General features: G+C 49.0%; 7 protein-coding genes across 7 annotated transcripts; 3 read left to right on the top strand and 4 right to left on the bottom strand.

Annotated features, from left to right (window-relative positions):
• Positions 1-71: 71 nt before the first annotated feature.
• Positions 72-2,022, bottom strand: MCYG_05694 (acetamidase; the record flags this gene model as incomplete). Its single annotated transcript, XM_002845779.1, has 4 exons — positions 72-916; positions 979-1,449; positions 1,508-1,911; positions 1,982-2,022. 4 exons carry the CDS (start codon positions 2,020-2,022, stop codon positions 72-74), a joined length of 1,761 nt encoding a protein of 586 aa, XP_002845825.1.
• A 302-nt stretch (positions 2,023-2,324) lies between these two features.
• On the bottom strand, positions 2,325-3,934 carry MCYG_05693 (conserved hypothetical protein; the record flags this gene model as incomplete). Its single annotated transcript, XM_002845778.1, has 4 exons — positions 2,325-2,509; positions 2,696-2,743; positions 2,797-3,771; positions 3,829-3,934. 4 exons carry the CDS (start codon positions 3,932-3,934, stop codon positions 2,325-2,327), a joined length of 1,314 nt encoding a protein of 437 aa, XP_002845824.1.
• A 1,091-nt stretch (positions 3,935-5,025) lies between these two features.
• MCYG_05692 (splicing factor U2AF subunit) lies at positions 5,026-5,780 on the top strand (the record flags this gene model as incomplete). Its single annotated transcript, XM_002845777.1, has 3 exons — positions 5,026-5,070; positions 5,130-5,385; positions 5,452-5,780. 3 exons carry the CDS (start codon positions 5,026-5,028, stop codon positions 5,778-5,780), a joined length of 630 nt encoding a protein of 209 aa, XP_002845823.1.
• Positions 5,781-6,871: 1,091 nt separating this feature from the next.
• MCYG_05691 (conserved hypothetical protein) lies at positions 6,872-8,922 on the top strand (the record flags this gene model as incomplete). Its single annotated transcript, XM_002845776.1, has 2 exons — positions 6,872-6,982; positions 7,054-8,922. 2 exons carry the CDS (start codon positions 6,872-6,874, stop codon positions 8,920-8,922), a joined length of 1,980 nt encoding a protein of 659 aa, XP_002845822.1.
• Positions 8,923-9,517: 595 nt separating this feature from the next.
• MCYG_05690 (UTP-glucose-1-phosphate uridylyltransferase) lies at positions 9,518-11,237 on the bottom strand (the record flags this gene model as incomplete). Its single annotated transcript, XM_002845775.1, has 2 exons — positions 9,518-10,981; positions 11,136-11,237. The coding sequence occupies 2 exons, from the start codon at positions 11,235-11,237 to the stop codon at positions 9,518-9,520; spliced, it is 1,566 nt and encodes a 521-aa protein (XP_002845821.1).
• A 1,114-nt stretch (positions 11,238-12,351) lies between these two features.
• MCYG_05689 (conserved hypothetical protein) lies at positions 12,352-13,657 on the top strand (the record flags this gene model as incomplete). The annotated part of the gene is made up of 3 exons (XM_002845774.1): positions 12,352-12,788; positions 12,885-13,280; positions 13,354-13,657. 3 exons carry the CDS (start codon positions 12,352-12,354, stop codon positions 13,655-13,657), a joined length of 1,137 nt encoding a protein of 378 aa, XP_002845820.1.
• A 430-nt stretch (positions 13,658-14,087) lies between these two features.
• On the bottom strand, positions 14,088-18,989 carry MCYG_05688 (uncharacterized protein; the record flags this gene model as incomplete). Its single annotated transcript, XM_002845773.1, has 6 exons — positions 14,088-15,449; positions 15,510-15,655; positions 15,715-15,858; positions 15,917-18,542; positions 18,666-18,767; positions 18,834-18,989. The coding sequence occupies 6 exons, from the start codon at positions 18,987-18,989 to the stop codon at positions 14,088-14,090; spliced, it is 4,536 nt and encodes a 1,511-aa protein (XP_002845819.1).
• Between the last annotated feature and the right edge of the window lie 787 nt (positions 18,990-19,776).

Below are 19,776 nucleotides of genomic sequence, written 5' to 3'. Positions count from 1 at the left end.
ACGATAGCACAATGAAGGCTAGCTATTATAAGAAATAAATAGTCTGGTCGAAACACGCCAGCACCAATCACCTAGTCAATCTCCAAGAGCTGGTACTTTCCACCCTCTCCACCAGGGCCCTTGTACTCTTCCAACGCCTTCTCAACGGCATGCATACATCCAATAACCTTTTCCTCGTGCCATCTTCGACCAACAACCTGGACGGCAATAGGTAGACCGTGCATAGCATCAGCATCGTAGTACTTCCAAGCACCGCGGGAAACGGCACTGTCAACGCCCAAGTTCTTCAGCACGCGCTTATACACGTTCTTGCCCTTCTTGCCGTCGGGGCCGACGAGGGCATCCTTCTTGGAATCGACGTGTCCGACTGGGATGACACCGGCAGAGTAATCAAGCATGTTCCAGAAGAAAGTGTAGCCACAAGCGCTGATGGCATCAGTCATAGCACCATGTGGTAGAGCAGGAGTAGCGTTGACAGGGCAGAGAATGAAATCAAAGTCTTGTTCTTTGGCGTTCCACCAATCGTGCCATGTAGCACGGAAAGTTTCACGTTGAGCAACAAGCTTCCATTGCTGGGTAGCAGTCTTAAGGCCAAAGTCACGGAGAAGGTATGCCCAGGTAGCATCACGCTTGATATATCGTACGAACAGGTAATAGGCATAGCGGAATGGCCAATAGAACCAGGAGAAATTGGTTAGGTGGACGGCACCTGGATCAGAAGATTCACCAGTTTGTAGGTGAGAGTTGAAAGTTTCGCAGCCATCAGAGTTAAGTAGAAGGGATGCAAGGTTAAGACCCATCAAGGAGGTGGCAGTCGATGGTTCCTTGACTTCGACTATGGTATGTCCGGCTGCTATCAAAGCAGCAACGGTAGTGTTGATTCCACGGGCAATGGCTGGAGTTGGTGGAACAACACCTGCGAGCCTCGTGTTAGTAAAAAGGGTTAATTAAAGGGAAAGAAGAGTAGACATAACAAACCATCAGATCTCATAACACCGATTCGGAGCTTCTTCGTCTTGGCGTCATTTTCCATGTCGCTTCTCCAGGTGATTGGGTGGACGGTAGTGTCATATTTCCACGGTTCCATTCCGATTATGGAACGGGCGAAGTAAGTCAGGTCGTTGAGCGTTCGTGCCATAGGGCTGAAAACACTGGGGACACCCTCCTGTCCGGCCATACTGGTGCTGACACCGGCCTTTGGCCATCGACCCGTGCTGCAGCGGAGGGAATAGCAACCACTCCATGCAGCAGGGAGACGGACGGAGCCAGCAACATCAGAACCAACACCGATACGACCTCCCATAGCCAAAAGGGAGGCTTCACCTCCCGAGGAGCCACCGGGGGTGTAGTCGGTGCCATGGGGGTTACGGCAAACACCCCAAAGATCGTTCGTAGATTCGAAAGAGAGCAGTGTGATGGGGAGAGCAGTCTTTGCGTATGGAACAGCGCCTACATTGTATGTTAGAGAGGGAAATAATAATGTGGCTATAAAAAGCGGTAATCATACCTGCATCCTTCAACAGCCTGACAAGAGCACCGTCCTTTGCAGCTGGCTGGCGGGTATACCTCGTATATCCCACTGAGGTATCAAAGCCCCCAACCTGGATGGAATCCTTCAGCGAGACTGGAATACCGGCCAATGGTCCCTGAATGTTGATGCCTGACTTTGCCCATTCCTCAGACTCTGGAATCAACAATTCCGTTATACAATTGCATCGTTCCTGAGCCTTGATGGCAATCTTGCCGTAGGTACGTAATACATCGACGGGAGAGAGGGCACCCTTGTGTACATCTTGAACGAGCTCTTCGATTGGCTTATCGATCACCGACTGATCAAAGGCAGAGAATGGAGCATGGTAGACGGATGGCAGAGAAGCGAAGCGCTGAGTCCTCTGGTTGCGCTTGAAGTTGCTGTAGACCTAGTTAGTACCTGAAACGACGACCTGGCTAGACTAGGGGAGAGTCAGGCCACCTAACTTACCGAGCACTGCGATACTGGAAGTAATCAAAGGGGGGAAGCATTTTGGCTAGACTGTGACACACAGTAGTGCCGCTGAAAGAGTGACTTGCAGACGATATGCTACTGGCAATCCAAAGGGAGGTTTGAACAAGAATGCGGAGAAACATCGCGTTTGCCGGGGTTATTTATGTGAGTTAGGCGGGCGGCTCGGCGCCAGGGACCCGCGCTAGCCGGAGCGGAACGCCGAGGATCAAATTTCGGCATTTCTCTTACGTTTGTTGAAGTACATCTATATGATGATAGATAAGGTCTATGAAGCAACCTAGAATCGCGAGATACTAGAGTTGCCAACATGGTAAACAACTCAGAAAAACCATTTCAGCACCCTTCTCAGCAAAAGGCCTCTCGCCTCCATCCTGGCCCTGAGCAATTCATCGCACCAAGAGCTGGTAAGATTGCAGATTGAACTTGCCACTGCGTCTACTGTGGCCTTTTCCTTCGCAAGGATCTTGATGATGGTCTTTCCGTCTCTATCGTGTTCGATCTCGCCTAGATTTATTGTATGTTAGCTTCCGCCTACTCGCAGTAAGGAGAGAACACTCACACACTGCAGTCTTCACCTGAGCCAATGTCTTAATTATCTCTGCCCGGCCCATGATCATGGAAGACACAACCGCTGGAGAGTTGTCAGCAATGTATTTCTAGATATTCAGTCCTCTGCCCGAGCTCACTTACATGGCATATAGACAAACGAGATATCTTTCCAGAAGGCCCCTTGATGGCCTAGAAAGATGTCAATTTCATTAACGCACCCGTTAGGATAGGGGGTATCTTACTTATTGCAAGCTGGAGTTTCACTGCAACAACATTTCTAGTATCACACTCGTTCCAGCTCACCAGAAGTTGGCCCTTCTTCTCATCAAATGCCCATTGATGCGCATACACAGAGTGTACCTCTCGAAGCATAGGGTGAATCTCCTCGGAATTGATCAGATCATACATTATATATGGACCTTGGATCTCGCGAGCCATGCCAATGGCCACCACTGGCCTGTTTATCTTTGTTCCCCCAATAAAAACCCAGTTGTACATATGACCAAACATCTTCGAGCGCATAACTGTTCCGGATGTATAACCGCTAAACACAGGCACTGCCGCTGTGATATCATGCATGAACTTATATCCGTCCCAATATTCGTATGCACTGCGATTATCGGGCTCATATCTCTCGACCCGGGCCAAATAGATATCCTCCCCAAGTTTTCCCCAGACATAGAAGAAGTTATTCACCAGCACCGAGCAGAATGCACCAAACGCTGGTTCACTTGCTTTGAAAAGAAGCTCATCGTGTTTGATCCGTTCCCCTCTCACTTCATTTGTATTTACATTCCGGACCGCGATAGCCAGGCCGACGCCTTGGAAAGTATTTCTGAGATCGCCCTGCGGAGAACAGGTCTGGATGTACTTCTCAAACCAGATATACCCTCCAATTGCGTCTAGCTGAGGCTTGCAAAGGCCTCCAGGCATTCCAAGAATGACCTTGATGGCGCCATCTTTCTCTAGCTCCTCTTCATTCTTTGATAGGGGCAAGAAAGGGTGCATGCTTCTATTAATGGGTACAGCAATGTTTGCAATCGGATTCACATCTGGATCTGATACCAGTGCGACTGAGTTTGTAGCTTCACCCACTATCTCTCCTTTTGCATCTTTCCGGACAGTTGTTTCGAAAATATAGTAGACGCTCCCTTTGATGACAAAAGACCGGCCATTGCCTTGAGGATAGATTGGCTTCATGCTATCATTCAACTCACCTAGGTAGTGAAATGCCGGAACTTTCGGGGGGTATGAGACTTTATATTTCTCTAAACCGCTTGTGATCGTGAGATTTCCACAGGGAGTCTTTACCAGCTCGGGATTGGTGTACTCAGGAACTGACGCTATTTCAACATATGAGGATGGCGTAGGGGAAGGCATTATAGATATAATTATTGCTATATTCCCTTGTTAGCCTTTAAACAGATAATGTTCATAACAGAATGCCCTAATAATAGGGGCCATTTTAATATTATTATATCCCTTAATCTAAAGGAGTATCCAAGGTCTAGAAGACTTAATGAGAAGAGGAAGTCCAGCAGGAACACTGTCTTTTTATAGCTTGAGATAGAGCCCTAAACATGGAGAAACTTCCCCCTCTAAACAAAGCCATAATAACATCAAAGAGTTCAACAAAAAAGGCAGCCTTGGTAATATTTAGAAACAACAGGAAGATCATGCTTAATGGTAGGGGGGATTAATATCCGGAGGCAGACCTACTAAGAGCGGGCTTTGTCCCGTGCGGGCTACCGATAGAGAAAGGTAGTAGGAGAAGAGAAGAGTAGAGTAGAAATTTAAGAGAAAATTTTCAAGACTTGAAGGGTTCTCTACTTGGTACCCTTTTGTTACTATCAAAATCTTCTTCTATTTATATGTATGCTTCATCTTGCATACAAAGTGAGTGTATTCTCAATAAAGTGCATCTCCTCTATGTGACTGCCCTGAGATAGTTATAAAATATAAGTATTAGTTACCACACCCTGTAACTAAAAGAATAGTTAATATTAGGAGCCCCCTTTATGCTAGCTGCCTAACTAGGTTAATATCATACTGGGCAATTCAATTGTAGTCCATATCTAGATCCTTGGTGCATATAGATGTTATAAACCAGGACCATTCAACACTGACAAACTTTATATTCTTATACTTTCGTTATCTGTGAATATCTATCCTATCTACCAATTCATCCACTTCATCTTATCAAACATGAAATGTTAAATATCAAATATAGACTTGTCAAGAGATCTCGGAAAAACTCCAGAGCTATCGTATTAAAGTTATCCCGGAGAATAACCGCTTCACGTGACTTGCCACCCCGACTTTGAAATCCTCAAAAGTTCAAACTTGAAGCCGAAAAGAACGTTCGATCTTCGCATCAAAAACCAAAGACAAGCCAGCTTCTGTCACCGATCTAAGTCCAAGCTATTACGTTGCATTTTCGTATTTATCATCCAGCTCCACGAACTATTACAATGGCCAACTATCTCGCTTCCATCTTCGGAACTGAGCAAGATAAGGTAAGCTCCTCTCGAGTTGCTCTTGTGGCAATGAGCTAACGGACTCGCCTGTCGCGTAGGTGAACTGCTCGTTTTACTACAAAATCGGCGCCTGCCGTCATGGCGACCGCTGTTCGCGAAAGCACGTCAAGCCATCATACTCGCAGACCATCCTACTACCCAACCTCTACCAAAACCCGCAATACGACTCCAAGAATAAGATGAATCCCAGCCAGCTTCAGAACCATTTCGATGCCTTCTATGAGGACTTTTGGTGTGAGATGTGCAAGTATGGCGAGATTGAAGAGGTAGTGGTGTGTGAGAATAATAACGATCGTACGTTGGGCCCCTTTCTAGAACTGCGTCGGAAACGAATAAATAGCTAACCGGTACTTTCTCCAGATCTGATCGGAAACGTATATGCGAGATTCAAGTACGAAGACTCTGCGCAAAAGGCCTGTGATGCGCTGAACTCTCGCTGGTATGCCGCACGGCCGATCTATTGCGAACTATCTCCCGTCACCGATTTTCGAGAAGCGTGCTGTCGACTGAATAGCGGCGAAGGATGCGTCCGAGGCGGGTTTTGCAATTTCATCCATCGCAAAGAACCTAGCGAGGAGTTGGATCGAGAGTTGGACCTTTCGACAAAAAAGTGGTTGAGGCTGAGAGGTCGGGACGAACGGAGCATGACCCGCAGCCCTAGCCCAGAACCGACGAGGAAGCGATACTGAGCCCTACTTGGGGCCTAGTTGCATACACCTTGGAGAAGAATGGCCTTCTGCCGCACAACAAGGTACTCTTGACGGACAGCTGGGTGCAATAGGTGGATATAATTTGCTGGTTTTCAGAGCAAGGCGTTGGGTCCTTTTTAACGACATAAAAAATAATAATCTATCCCCAGTGTGAAGACATGTATACTAGACAATCAATACGTACTGGTTGAATTGCGTCATAAATCGGGACAAACTCGAACGGTGTCAACTTTACTCCGAAGCACTTGATAGAGACTTGCAAGCCTGTGGCAGGGTTGGTGGTTCCTGGAGAGAAATTCCATGGGATGAAGCCGACTTTCGCCCATAAACTTCCCGGAAGTTACCTTGACATCGTTGTTTTTTCGAATAAGTGCTTTTTCCTCTCTTTTCTTATTCTAACTGGCTTTTCTTCCGATCTATACATACATAGTACAATGTAGAGTACTCCGAACAGCCTGGAACTTATATCGAACCCTTGCTCGCTCGTGACCCGATGCGGGTTGAAGCGAAGCCTGACATGACGATATGAAGCAGATACTTTGATAAAAAAGGAATTCTCAATAGGATCATCGCTGGTAAGTCCTCATGTCTCTGTCTGCCTTATATCTGGCTCTGATATAAATCGTTAAGAGACGTTCAAGTATAGGGAGTGCCAGATATTAACCGCTTGCTCAGGTTTCTCGTCCGTTGGGCAACAACTGAACAGCCACACAAGCTCGACAGATACATGCAACCGATAATCTATATATAAATATAGATATCATACCACATCCTCGTGTACGATATTCTTTGCTATACGGTGATCTTCTAAAATCATATCATCTATCCTCTTTTTCGATCGCTATTCGACACTGCTGCCTCGCTGCCTAGGCCGCCATGCGCCCGCAGCCAACAACCCCTGCATTACAGCCTGTTTGCGCCGCATTCTTCTGCTTTAAAAGTGACAGCCGCGCCCCTCTTGACAAGAGAGAGAGTTCAATTCTTCGAGATATAGTCAAGATTATATGAGAAAGAGACGCTGTTATTCTTAAAAAGACAAACAAATGGTTGCTCTTATAGAGTACAACAGGATGGAATCACAGCAACCCCCAAGGGACTTTGACTGGGGCTATCTCATACAGCCAGACAAGAGTCCCTCTCCGAGACTCGAACAGCTATGTCTAGGCCTTGCAGGCGTTATCGTATTTATACCCCCTTCCGACCTCTTTACCATTTACTCCCGTTGAAAAGAACAAATTCTAACGGTACATAGTCCGAACTCGACCCTTCATCTTCTACAAAGGAGCTTACTCCTGAGAAATTAGCCGCCTTTTATCGTGCGGTTGGAGGGAATTACGATAGTTTGTTTTTGAACACTCCTAGTCCCTCTCTGTCGTTCATATATCAGTCTCTGGGCTGCTTCCATACCCTTCAACCGACAAAAAGTGCTTTTGAACCACCATCCATTCCTGCCTTGCTTCCACATGGCTTCATTCGCTGGCAGACAATCCAACTCTTGTTATGTCCAGAAGAACATACTCCATTCCTCCAGAGGGCAGTGGAAATGTTTGATATAGTTGATGCTCATGAAGGATACTTGCTTCCCAAGTCTATTCCAGCTTCCGCCTTTCCTACACAGCCAGACCCTGATATGGTCAAATGGCATGAAACTGTCTGTAACCGCCTAGAATTAGAATCTGCCGGGCCGTCGCCCAATCCAAGGCCTTCGAGTAATGCACACCCATCTCCTGCAGTGCGAACTCACCAGTCAAGAGCTAAGGAAGATGAGGGCGACTATTTCAGTCAGGGACACTACTACACCTCCTCGAGTAGAAAGCAACACGCATCCAGACAAAACTCCAGAGAGCCTCATAGCCGTATCCCTCACCCTTTACGACATACTGAAGCAGCCAGCTATACCGGAGACTCGGGGCCAAAGACGGTTGGTTATGAACGACCTGCCGGAGTTTCTCGCTCAAAGACATCAAGTCATTATCGTGGCCATTCCAGCCCACCAAGCGCATATAGACGATCATGGGCACACCCAGAGATCTCAGGCGACGAAGACGAGATTATCATTATCGAACATGGCCGTTCCAACCCACAGGCGCGAAGAAGTGAACATAGGCACAGCCAGGAGCATACGATCCATGAAGACATCTATCCCTCTCGATCATCCCGTGTCCGACATCACTCCCACGAATCGATGCACCGCCAGCGGCAACCTTCACATCACTCGGTGAACGAGACACCAAGGAGGAGATTAGATGAAGATGAACCAGAGATTTACTACTCATATCCTCCATCGAAACATATCCCGGAGATCAAACCGACCTATGACGACGATGCATCAAATGCATTCCCAACACCAAAGCATCACAACCACCCTTTCCACCCTAGATATATAGACCTGTTCGACGATGATGGTAGGATATATCTGAACCAGTCTCCCTCAGGCCCACGGCGAGGATCAAGAACCAGCGCTCATGCGGAAAACCCCCATGGTTCTCCGCCCTTATCCCCCACGACAGAACTGTACAACGAGCAAACAACACATTTAGACCCTCGATCTCGTCCCCATCGCCACCAATCACTTCGGGAATCCAGGCCGAAGAAAACAAGGGGGGCCAAGGGTATAGAAATCCGTCCTCGGTCTCACTCTCGTGGCTCCCCATCTCGTCGCCAACACCATTATTACCAGGACTACCGACATATAGACGATCATCATATCCACCCGTCACGAAGCACCAGGGAAAGGGAAAGGGATCGAGATCGGGATCGAGAACGCTCTCGATCCCGGCCTAGAAGAGGCGAGGATGAAACCTGGAGTGAGAGCGATAGTAGCATCGACACGTCTGATCACGACTACCCTGCTACGGCCCCCACGGCCCAGGGGTATACTGCCCCTCTGGCTCCAATGCCTCCTGCTGCCGGCCCTATACCGCCCGTGAACACATCTGGCGGAACGCCACGCGAGAGCAGTAGGCGAGCCAAGTATGCTGCGAAGCTGGAGTCTACGTTTAAGAACGGGCTGCGGAATAGTGGCAAGGAGAAGAAGAAGAAGGATAGGAATGGTGGGAGTAGCGGTGATGCACAGTATCCTAGTTATTCAGGGCGTTCCCGCTCTTCGCACCGGAGGTGAAAAGACATAACAACTTATGATGGAATACTTTCTACACTGGCGGGTTTTATTCTACTTTTTATTTGTACTTTGGTCCGGGGGCTTTTTTTCTATTTATAACCGTCGCAACTCTAGTTAAGCCATAATATCATGGGTAGAATCGGACATATCCCTATAACATGTTCAATGTAGTATTAAAAGCAGAGGTAAGTGTTAGGACCTAGAGATATGATGAATTGCATACGCCATCAATAGGTACAGGCGATGATTAAAGGCATAGACTCGCGAACAAGAGCGGTTTGGGTAATGAGCGCTAGGCAAAGCATTAAGAAGAATACGGAAAGCTTGCAGAGTATGTCCATTTCCATTGGTTTCATGCCTTCACGTAGAGGATAAAATGAAACCGTCCATTTTTTTTTATGTTGGGCAGAGGGAAAAGGAATAGGTGTAAATATGCACTTGGACTAGCAGACGCTCACTTAAAAAAAACAACGCCAACGACATTTTTTTTCTTTGAAATAGGAACTTCGCACGTAGACAGATTAAAACACGATAAAGAGCCTGATGGGCAATGGAGACGCCGTGGAAAAGGCGTGAGAATAGAGCGGGTGGGAACTTAATGCTCCAGGATGCGAAGACTGCCCTGGACGACGACGTTCTCGAGGATGGAGCCTGGAGGGATGTCAATGGTGCTGCCTTCGGTAGCGACGATGATGACGGTTCCCTTTAGGGTGACGCCACGTCCGAGGTTGACTGCACCACTGATAGTGAGGTGGTCTAGTTCCAGGATGCGGGGGATGCTGGGGATGTGGTTCATGAAGTCAGAGACCTTCTTGAAGTCGGTTCCGAGCTTGATGAGAGGGGCGTCACCGAAGCGGTTGGGGTCAATGACGAGCTGGCCGTGCTTGAGGGTGTATAGGTCGGACTTGACCAGCATGAGGTCAGAGCAGGTCTTGACGGGCAAGAAACGGCGGCGGGGAACGTTGACGCCGTGAGCGTTCTTGAAGTGGCGGATGGCAGCACCGACGGCGGTTTCGAGCTGGATGATGGAGATGTCTGCCTCCCCCTTCTTGTCGGCCGGGATGGTCTTGCCATTGGGTATGATCTCCATCTGGAGACCGCCTTCTTCGACGACACGCTTCACGGCACGGAGGTTCATCCAGATGTTGTTGGTGTTGAAGTACTTGAACTTCTTGATGGACTTGAACTCATTGACGTGTTCCTTGGGCACCTGGGCGATTTCAAGCAGACGGGCCTTGCCCTCGTAGTCGATGATGGTGCCACCCTTGACATCAGCCTTGGTCTTGTTGGTCAACTCCATGATGTACTCGGCGTCGTTCTTGACCATGTGCTCCAGGATGCGCATGTCGACAACGGCACCCAAGTTGTCAGCGTTCGAGAGGAAGATGATCTCGACGCCGCGGTCGAGGAGCTTGTCGAGAGTGCCCGAGTTCATGAGAGACTCGAAGACGTCACCGTGGCCTGGGGGGTACCAGTCACTGATGGCCGAGTCGTAGCTCTTGGGGGCGGGAAGGAGTGAATCTCTGAGGATACGGGGGTATCTGGACTGGTTGAAGGTGATGATGTCGATGTTGTGGCCTTCATACTTCTTGATGATGGATTGGGTGTCATCGTCGGTGTTGAAGGAGTTCATCAGAACCAGGGGCACGCTGACGTTGTAGGTGCGGTTCAAGTACTCGATCTGTCTGACGGAGAGGTCGAGGAAGGACATGCCTTCACGGACCTCGATGACGGACTTGGGACCAACGCATCCCATGGAGGTACCCAGGCCACCGTTGAGCTTGACGACGGCGAGTTTCTTGAGGTACTCGACAGAGGCAGACTCGCCCAGGTCATCATACTCGACCACCTGGTTGGGCTGCGGGGGAGCAATGCGGTCCCACGAGAGAACGTTCCCCTTGGCCTTGTCGTTTAGGTATCTGCGGAAGAGGGAGAAGAAGTTGTCCATCTCGGCCTCGAATCTCTTCTTCTCGGCGGGGTCCTTGACCGTGTCACTGAGAGCGTTGAGGGCATTACGCATCTGCGCAGCCGCGACGTTCGTCGAGGCACTCTCGAAGGCCTGTCAGAGCACGTTAGCCAGGGTAATCATACCGTAGGGTAGAACAGATGTTGTAGAAGGGTCAACGGAGGATCATCTCTAGAGGTAGACACAGCCAGCACAGCCGGCTCAACCAACACCAGAGAGAAACGACGAAGAGGACATCACCACTCACCATGTTGGACTGGGACTTGATATGGTGTCTGCTATGGGTTTCATCGTGTCCCTCCTGCCCTGGGGCCCGGAGATGGGTCGCAAACGCCCTTCCGCTGGCCATACCGTCGAGCGAGAAAGGGTCGGGTAAACAAACAAGCTAGTTAAGCCTTCTACCGCAAGCTCAGAGCTTCTGAGCTATCGAACAGTCAATTGAGAACGAGCAACCGCAGCTATACGACCTAGAAAGAACGAGAGAGCAGACGAACGGTCAGTCTTCAAGAAGTTCGAAGGGTTGATGGCTGTCGAGTTCAGGGCAAGGCCGTCCTCTAACGAGAGAAGGCAAACAGCTGAGGGGCTTCAATTCGCCTCCTGTGACAAGGTAGAGAACAAGGTAGAGACGGCAGAGACGAGAAGACGACAGCAGAAGCAGACAGCAGAAGACGACAGCAGAAGACGGCTTACCTGGGGTGTTTTTGGTATGGGAAGTTGTTTTGGTAGAAGATGAAGATGAGAAGAGAAACCCAACAAGACAAGCAGCTTTTTCTCTTGTCTTCCCTCGTTAAATATAAAATAAAACAATATATTAAAAAAAAATAATATAAAATAATAATCTTACGTATTGTATGGTCAGGGGCAAAAAAAAAAAGGGACCTTCAGGTCTCAACAGGTGGATTTATCTCCTTTTTTGCTTCTTCTTCTTCTCCTCGTCCTGCTTTTTGATTCCTTTCCTTTGCCTACTGCTTCGTTGTCTCTCAAGAAGTGTTCCTGTTAATATAGAGATAGAGTCTTCCCTCCTTGCTCCCTGCTTGCATCTACTTGCTTCTGCTAGCTCCTTGCTTCTGGCCGGTGGCAAGCTGCCCGTCCTCTCCACCGGGCAGACCAGGGCAAATCTGCGCCTCCGGACCCAGAACGTGAGATGCTGAGCTGTTCTATTTATGCCGCAAGCCCCCTGATCGACTAGTCGGAGCATAGCATGGTATATCGTGAACCGACAGCTGGAGGAGACAGCAAGAGACACCGCCAGAAGAGAGACAACAAGAGACAGCTAGAAAGATAGACAGTATAGAAGGATATAAGACTTGGCAGGTCTTACTTTGGTTCGTGCAAAAAAAAAAAAGAAAACCTCACCTTTGCAAAGGGATAAGACAGCGCCAGGTAAGGCCCCCGTTCAAAAGAAAGAAAAAGGGTGTACATAGTGTATAGCTGATTTTTAAAATAGAAACAGTAGACCCGCCATGGCCCTGCAAGGAGGTGGTGCGTCTGCGGCGTCAGCTCGCTCGCAGATACAGAGTCGATCGCAGAGCTCGTCCAACTGGCGCCAAAAGGAAGCATCACCACCACCAGCTGTGAAAGACGACTCGACGTCCGTTGATCGGTCAAGATGGAAGAATACTGGTCTTGGTGGCCGCCATCGAGACGTCGAACAGGGGAATATCCGTGGCTTTCATGGCTGGGATGTGGTTCCCGGTCAAGCGTCAAAGGCGCCTGGCTCTCGCTACCATGAATCACCCCCTACGGCATCATCGTCTTCACCTTACAGGCCGCCCGCTCACCCGGCCATCATCGAGAGGAGGAGGCTCTACATCGGTAATATGCCGTACATGGCCAAGAAGGAAGACGTTGTCGCGCTGTTCAACGACACAGGCGGCCAGCCCGAGGTCCCCTATAAGATGTACGTTCTATTTGGACTCTTGCGTTTTTTTTCCCTTCTCCCTTTTTTGCTTTCCCAGCTCCTAACTTAGTTACCTCTCCTGGTCGGCGGCTGAAGAGAACGTATTGATATCTCAATTGATCCCTTCACTGGCCGGAACCCGTCATACTGCTTCGTTGACCTCGAGACTGCAGACCAGGCAGAGCGTGCCATGACTCAATTAAACGGTAAGCTTCTGCTCGGTCGTCCGGTAAGGGTCAAGCCAGGCGTCCCCAGGTCAGACCAGCATCTACCGCTTGGCCGTCGTGATCCGGACTCGACAGACCCCAAGAAACAAGACTTCGTATACCCTCAGAAGTTTGCCTTTGAACGTTGGACCCGGGACGATGCATCAAGTCATTGGTACGGCTACGCGGCCGGGGGACGGCGTCTGTTCGTAGGTGGCCTGCCGAGGATGCGCGACCAGGCCACGGTCGACTATGAGATACGCAAGGTCTTTTACGGGTTTAACATGTATGCCTTCCTTCACTTTATTTTTCCCTTCCCTTCTCACGTCTAGCTAACACTATCCAAGTGAGGCAATAAGTAAAGTTATAATATCTAACCGGGGCAATCTCCCCCTTTCAGGAAGTCAATATTACTATCTCTTCGTCGACCTGGAGTCTGCCGAAGAAGCTAACAAGGCGCTGAAAACCCTTGATGGTGTCAGCGCCATTTACGGCAACCGCCTGCACATGAAGAAGGCGAGAGGTGATTCTCGTAAGCCTTCCGAACGAGACCGCTGGCGAGAGAAGAATGAGAAAAAGGAAGAGACCCAGAAGGAAGCTGAGCAGGCTCATCTTCTCGACGCCCCTATCGACGCTGATGGAATCCCCCAGTCACTTGTATAACTCATTCATCTACATACTTTTTGGCCGTTTTATTCTTAGCCATCTTCTTGGTTGTGGGCCCCATACGGAGTTGTTGGGATTCTGAATGATTAAAAAAGTTATGAGAATGTGATTATTTTTGCTGCTAATGGAACAGAATATTCGTCAATAGTCCAAAAGGTTTTACAAAGAGGCTCATGACGTGCATGACCTTCTCCCAAACTATTTCGGTCCAAGAAGACGGGAACGAAGAGGAGAAAATAAAGAGACATACGCTATAGCACATAAACTGGAACAATATCAATGCAGTCATAGTAGTATTCGAAGGCGGAGAGTACTGTAGTAATAAAAAAAAATTAACACAAGAGTAAAATCAAAAGACCGAAAAAAAAAAAAGGTATCGCAACAAAACATATAGATTGATAAATGCTTATACTAGACTTCTCGTCTTTCACGAGTTGCTAACGCCACTGACGCTTCGTTTGGAAAGGAAACTTCTACGTGGCTTTGGAGAGTCAGCTGTGCTCTCATCTGCTGGAACATTGGTGTGGGAAGTACCTGGTCTCAGAGACGAGGATTCCGAAGACGTGAAGACAGTCTTGATAGTAACGTAGCCATTTCCAACCTTGACGTTACGTTCCTTTCCGGCATTGGAGCCTTGGTCGTCGAGGAAGAAGAGGGCTTCTCCAAGGATGTCATCGGATCCGAAAACGGCGTGATCCTTGACTTGAAGCTGGAACTGGGCGTCGGCGGTGACGGAGTTGATCTTGATGGTCTCGTGGCTTGGATCGAACTGGACGATTGCTTCGGAGTCGGGAGATACCGATCCGGAGTGGTGGTGAGCTTTGTGAGCCTTGGATTTGTGGATTTCCTTCATTCCTTTGCTGGTCTGTTGCTTCACTACCACTCGCACGTTGGTAGAGCGTGGGTAACCCGTTGTAGACACGATGGTGATGATGGCCGCTCCAGTCTCGCCCTTAATACTGGACACTCCGAGTCCAGCCTGGGAGGCGCTGCTGCGTGTTCTAGAGTGCGAAATGACAGGGGATCCAGATGGTGAATCCGCGAGAGCTGAAGCACGTTGGGGGGTGGATGGTGCAGAAACCTCAACGCTGGGAGTGTGGCCGTGGGCGCTGTTGCTAAGAGCTTCGGCCTCGACTTCGCCATCACCGTGGGCGCGGCTGGATCGCTTGAAGCCGTGTTTCAAGAAGGAGGCTCCCTTGACCACTCCGCCTCCAAGCATTGTGACTCCCTTGACGGGGGCCCCTACAATCTTTCCTGGGGCAGCAAACGTTCCAGAGAACGTAGATGAACCCTGTCGGGACCGCGTGACGTAGGCCGGCTTGAAGAGGAGCTTTAGTCGAATCGCACCAGACTTGCCGTCGAGAGGGAGGCTGATCTCCTGGGGTTGGAAAGGCTCTAGCTGGGTAAGGTCGATTGGAGTGCCGCCCAAGTAGTCTGCTTTATCACCAAAGTCCCAATCATAGACATCGGCCTTGAAGTTGGCAGCAATTCTAGACTTGACAGGAGTTTCGAAGAATTCATTCCAGGCTGGATGCAAGGTCTTCTTCTGCACTTTGGTCTTGAAAACTTCCTTGTCGCCGAGCTTGAACTTGCAGTAGGGGTCACTGTATCCATTTCTGTCGGCTGATGGAAGGTCAGCAGCATCCAGGACGTCCACTCGGAGCGTTCCCATGTTGTTGATGCTTTCGGATGGATCAAGCTTCATCTTTACAGGGAGATACTTCAAGCTTACGACAATCTTGCTGTTTACTCCATCAGCTCCGCGAAGGACTAGCTCAGTCGGTTTGTACTAATACATTGTTAGTCAGGGGGCTTTTATTTTAAGAGAAACTAGGAGCATTCAACGTACCAAGCACTGCTGGAGGGTGGCTAGAGTAGGACCAGACAGCTTGGCAATCGAGTTATCATCAGAGTCTTCACCAGGACGGTCAGATTTATCAACCAGACGCAAAGTGATCTTGGAGAACTCCATTTCAGGCACAAAGGCATCACCAACTATAACAGCTCCATTAGTAATGACCAGCTACAGGTGTCATGAGGCATTTATATCTTACCGTCAGCAAACACCATGTGCTTAGATTGTATCTTGGGAGAGGTATAAGTTGGGTACAAATTGTCGTCCATCAAAACCTCGAGCTGAGTGCCTGTATATGGGAAATTTCCCTCCTCCAGCTTGAAGACAATCAAACCAGATTCTACTGCCGGTTAGAACCCATTGTTTCAAAGTATACTGTATAGAGAGTAAAAAAACCATACCGTATTTGTGCACGTCTTGTGGAGTAAGGCGAATCTTTGGTACTTCCTTCTCAGTCTTCTCACCGTTAGTTAGATTGCCTACGCTGTCAGTGCTAGGGCGAGCACCATTAGTGGTAGCGTCAGTCAAGGTAGTAGTGTCAGCATCGGTCATCTTATTGCCATCTTCTTCAGAGGCAGCTGCAAGCTCCTTCTGAGCCTCGAGCTCTTCAGCCTCCTCTTCAGGGTCGAGAACGTTGAGAGTTGGGTAGAAGGCAACGGTGTAGTTTAGAATACCCTTCTGGTTACTACGGCCATCAAGTTTAAGTGGAGTAGATAAGTCTCTCTTCTCATCGTGCACTTCATATTCTCCATCCTCTCCTTCCTTGATGTAGTCAGCCACAGCCAATTCAACCAAACCAAGTGGTCTATCCTTGCCGATGGATTCATCATCCATGACTTCGAGAATAAGTTTCTCACGAGGAGAGTTGACCGGAACATAAAGGACCTCGTCCCATTCGGGGTTCAAGTTGTTCAACCAAGTGACGGTACGTCGAGTTTCCATGCCAGCCTTCAAGACACGTAGATAAGGATCGGATTTGCCCATAGTCTCGACGTTTCGGAGGTCCTTAGCGCTCTTGATGTGAAGTCTCATGACGCCAATGGGGTTAATATAACCACCACTTCCAACCACGCCCTTGAGAGCAACGGGTTTCCATTCCAGCTTCATCTTAACACGTCCAGTTTTGGCACCAGAAAGTTCAAACCATTCTTTGCCTTTGTCCATCAATTTCAACATGTCGTTCAATTTGATCTGGTGCTTTCCAATGATAGGGTCGGTAGCAAGGTCGCGGTCATCCTTGATCATCATTCCAAGACGGGCGGTCTTACGATCGCTGATCAATATTTCCTTTGATGGGTCGGGGAAGATTGGATTGTTGGTACGCTTAAGTTTCTTGGTGATGTGAACTTCCTTGCCGTTAAGGAGCAGGACGGCATAAGGGTTAAGCTGTCCGATAAAAGACTTGCTGCCATCAAGATCCTTTGCCTGTTCGACGGTGAATTTGGCAATACCAGTGTTCAGTTCTGGCGGAGGCTCAATGATTCCGCCCTCAATCTTGGTAGGAGTCAAGACTGGGAAGAAGCGAACATCTGCCTGCAGAACACCGCGGTTACGGCCATTTTGCATAATGTCAAGGTTCATGTTCTCATGCACATCCTGAGTTTCAAGAGACTCTAGAGCGAAGGTTGCAGTGCCGAGTTGGACATCCTTTCGAATTTCGTTCCAGTCGTATACCTGCAGGGTGAGCGCATCGGTGAAAGACGTGATGATAACATAGAGCGTTTCATTCCATTTGGGGTTAGAAGTATCAGAAGCAGTCTTTGTCCTGCCCAGCTCATTCCGGCTGTTGATCGAAACCACGGTGTATGGGTCTGGGGTACTAGAGAACTGATCCGCTTTCTTGAGGCCATTGGCACCGTGGATAGTAACGGCCAGGACGCCGATAGCCTGGTCGACGGGGCTACCAGCGAGCATTTTGGCAATTTCCACAGGAAACACATTCGGATCATACATCATTGGGGCCAAGTTTCCGTGGATCTGTTCCGTGATGAAATGCTCCAGTCCGGGAATGAAGTTGATATCGAAGCCGAGGGTCTCACCGCCGATGGGTTTACAGACGTAGTCAATTTCAGGCTTACCCAAGAACGAAATGTCGATGCGCTCGACGTGAGGGAATTCAATTTGCAATTTCACTTTGACTCTCATCAAGCCGGAGAAAGCAAAGTCTTCGACGATGACATCGAGACCTTTGCTGACAATACCCTTACCGACACGAACCTCGAGAACTACTTTTGGGTTGATCTTATCCTTGATCTGGCGGGCGGTCATGTCCATCTTGTCAGCTGGAGTGAAGCTGAACTTCCAGTCCATCAGGACGATATCTGGTTCCGTCTTGGGGTATGTTTTGACATGTTCAAGGCGCGGTGGCTTGCTGCCCAGAGTAAACGTCTTGAGACGCAGACTATCCAAAAAAGCAGGAGTAGAGGTACTAAGGACCTGATCCACGGAGCAGATGATAGAGTGAGCAAGGTTAGGGGCATAGATGGGCCAGAATTTAGCTAGGAAGCTGTTAATCCATTCGAGCGTCTCAGAGTCAGTCTCGAGCTTGTTCTTGGCCAGCTCTCGGGTGATATCATCACGGAAGTTCCGTCGAACACGACGGATGGAGGTACGGTAGTATGTACCGCAGGTGGCCATGACCAGGAACACCCATCCTAAACCACCACCCAGCAGGGCGATAATCCATGAGGCAAGACAGGCGAATATGATGACAGCAGCATTATGGTACCAATCTATATATCCGATATTAGCCCAAGGCTTCTTATGTAGATAGTAAGGGGGTTGCTCGGATGCCCTACCACCGAAGAACTTGTCATCAAGCTTGCCCTCCAGGATGGTTGGGGGCAAGCCAGACTCCTCAGTAACGCCTTCTTCTGTAGCCGGAGTAGCGAAATGAGGAGCCCATCCAGTTCGACCGGGAGCAAATTTCTCTTCTTCAGTGAGCTCTTTAACCTCCATCATCTTGAGCTTGTCTTCTTCGTCTGCTCGCGCCACCTGGCCGGTCTTCTTGGTGCCATTTGTAGTCCCCTGGTAGAAAGAAAGAGCAGTAAGTCAGTCAATCAATTCTTAGTAAATGAATAGGGAGTGAATTGGCTGTAATGGAGGGAAATGAAAGTGAACAACAATGCGAGGGCTCCCCCTTTCACATACAATATCAGTAGCTGGAGCAACGGCATCCGCCGTCTTCACATTAATGCCATTTGTCCCGTTTATTCCATTGGTGCCATTCTTCTGCAGGCTGGCAGGAATTGCCTACAGCTTGTCAGTCGATTTGAGTCCTTAACCAGCCGTCTTGAAGGATACAAAGGACAGACATACCATCCTTGCCTGTTCAGCCTTCTTCTCAGGTGAAGCATCAGGATCAAACTGATAGGCAGGGACTCCGGCCCTCTTGCTCTCGTCAACCAGCTTCTTCTCGATCAGCTCTGGCGGAGTACCGGCATCGGTGGCTGGCATCTCTGCCTTCGAGGCCATGTTGAACGACAGTAATTGAACCGTCCCCCGTTCGCTTCAGCTGCAGCTTCTTCTACTCTCTCGTTTTCTCTTCTTCTCCCTCTTCTTCCACTATATAGCTCGTTGGACAGTCGCAAAAACGAGCGTCATGCGGAGAGAGCGGGGAGCGGCTGGACGTAAGACGCAAGACTGGCTTTCCTGCAGGCGGCGTTTTTGTTTAACTAGTTAGAAGGGGGGGAGGAGAAAAAAAGGGTCGATGGTTTGTTGTCTGGTCCTACACAAGAAAACACTGGCCGCGCAAGAGAACATTCCACACGCTGCACACCGCAACAGACGAAGGAGAGGGAGTGAGAGAGAGAGAAGGGGAAGGCAATTAAGTTCTGGCTGAGTTGGCGATGCTGGAGATAAATAAAATATTTGACTGGAAAAGAAGCAGGAAAAAGCAACGACCAAGAGTCGAAAGGGCCAAAACCTCCAGTGGGCGAGCGAATCTCACCAACCAACGACCCTGAACGAGGCGCTGCGATGTGGAACCTGGCTCGCGAGAGATGAAAAAGAGAAGAAGCAGAACTGAGCTTGCTTCTTGCGAGGTGGAATACAAGACTTTTTTCCTTTTTTTTTTACACAAGAGGAAGACCGGAAGTGCGCCTTAACCAACCAGCCCGACTCTCTACCTCTTCAATGGCTCTACGAAGGAGATATAAAAAAAGGCCCTTGACCGATGGTGGCAACTGAGAAGCATCCTTGAGGGGGCTTGATACTCCATTCTCCATCGCGATCGTGCTTGATGCTAGCTCGCCAGGTTGCA

This window comes from Microsporum canis, genomic scaffold, assembly GCF_000151145.1.
Source record: "Microsporum canis CBS 113480 supercont1.5 genomic scaffold, whole genome shotgun sequence".
Lineage (NCBI taxonomy): Eukaryota > Fungi > Ascomycota > Eurotiomycetes > Onygenales > Arthrodermataceae > Microsporum > Microsporum canis.
Note: the sequence above shows the minus strand (reverse complement) of the source record. Positions and strands in the feature narration are given on the sequence as shown.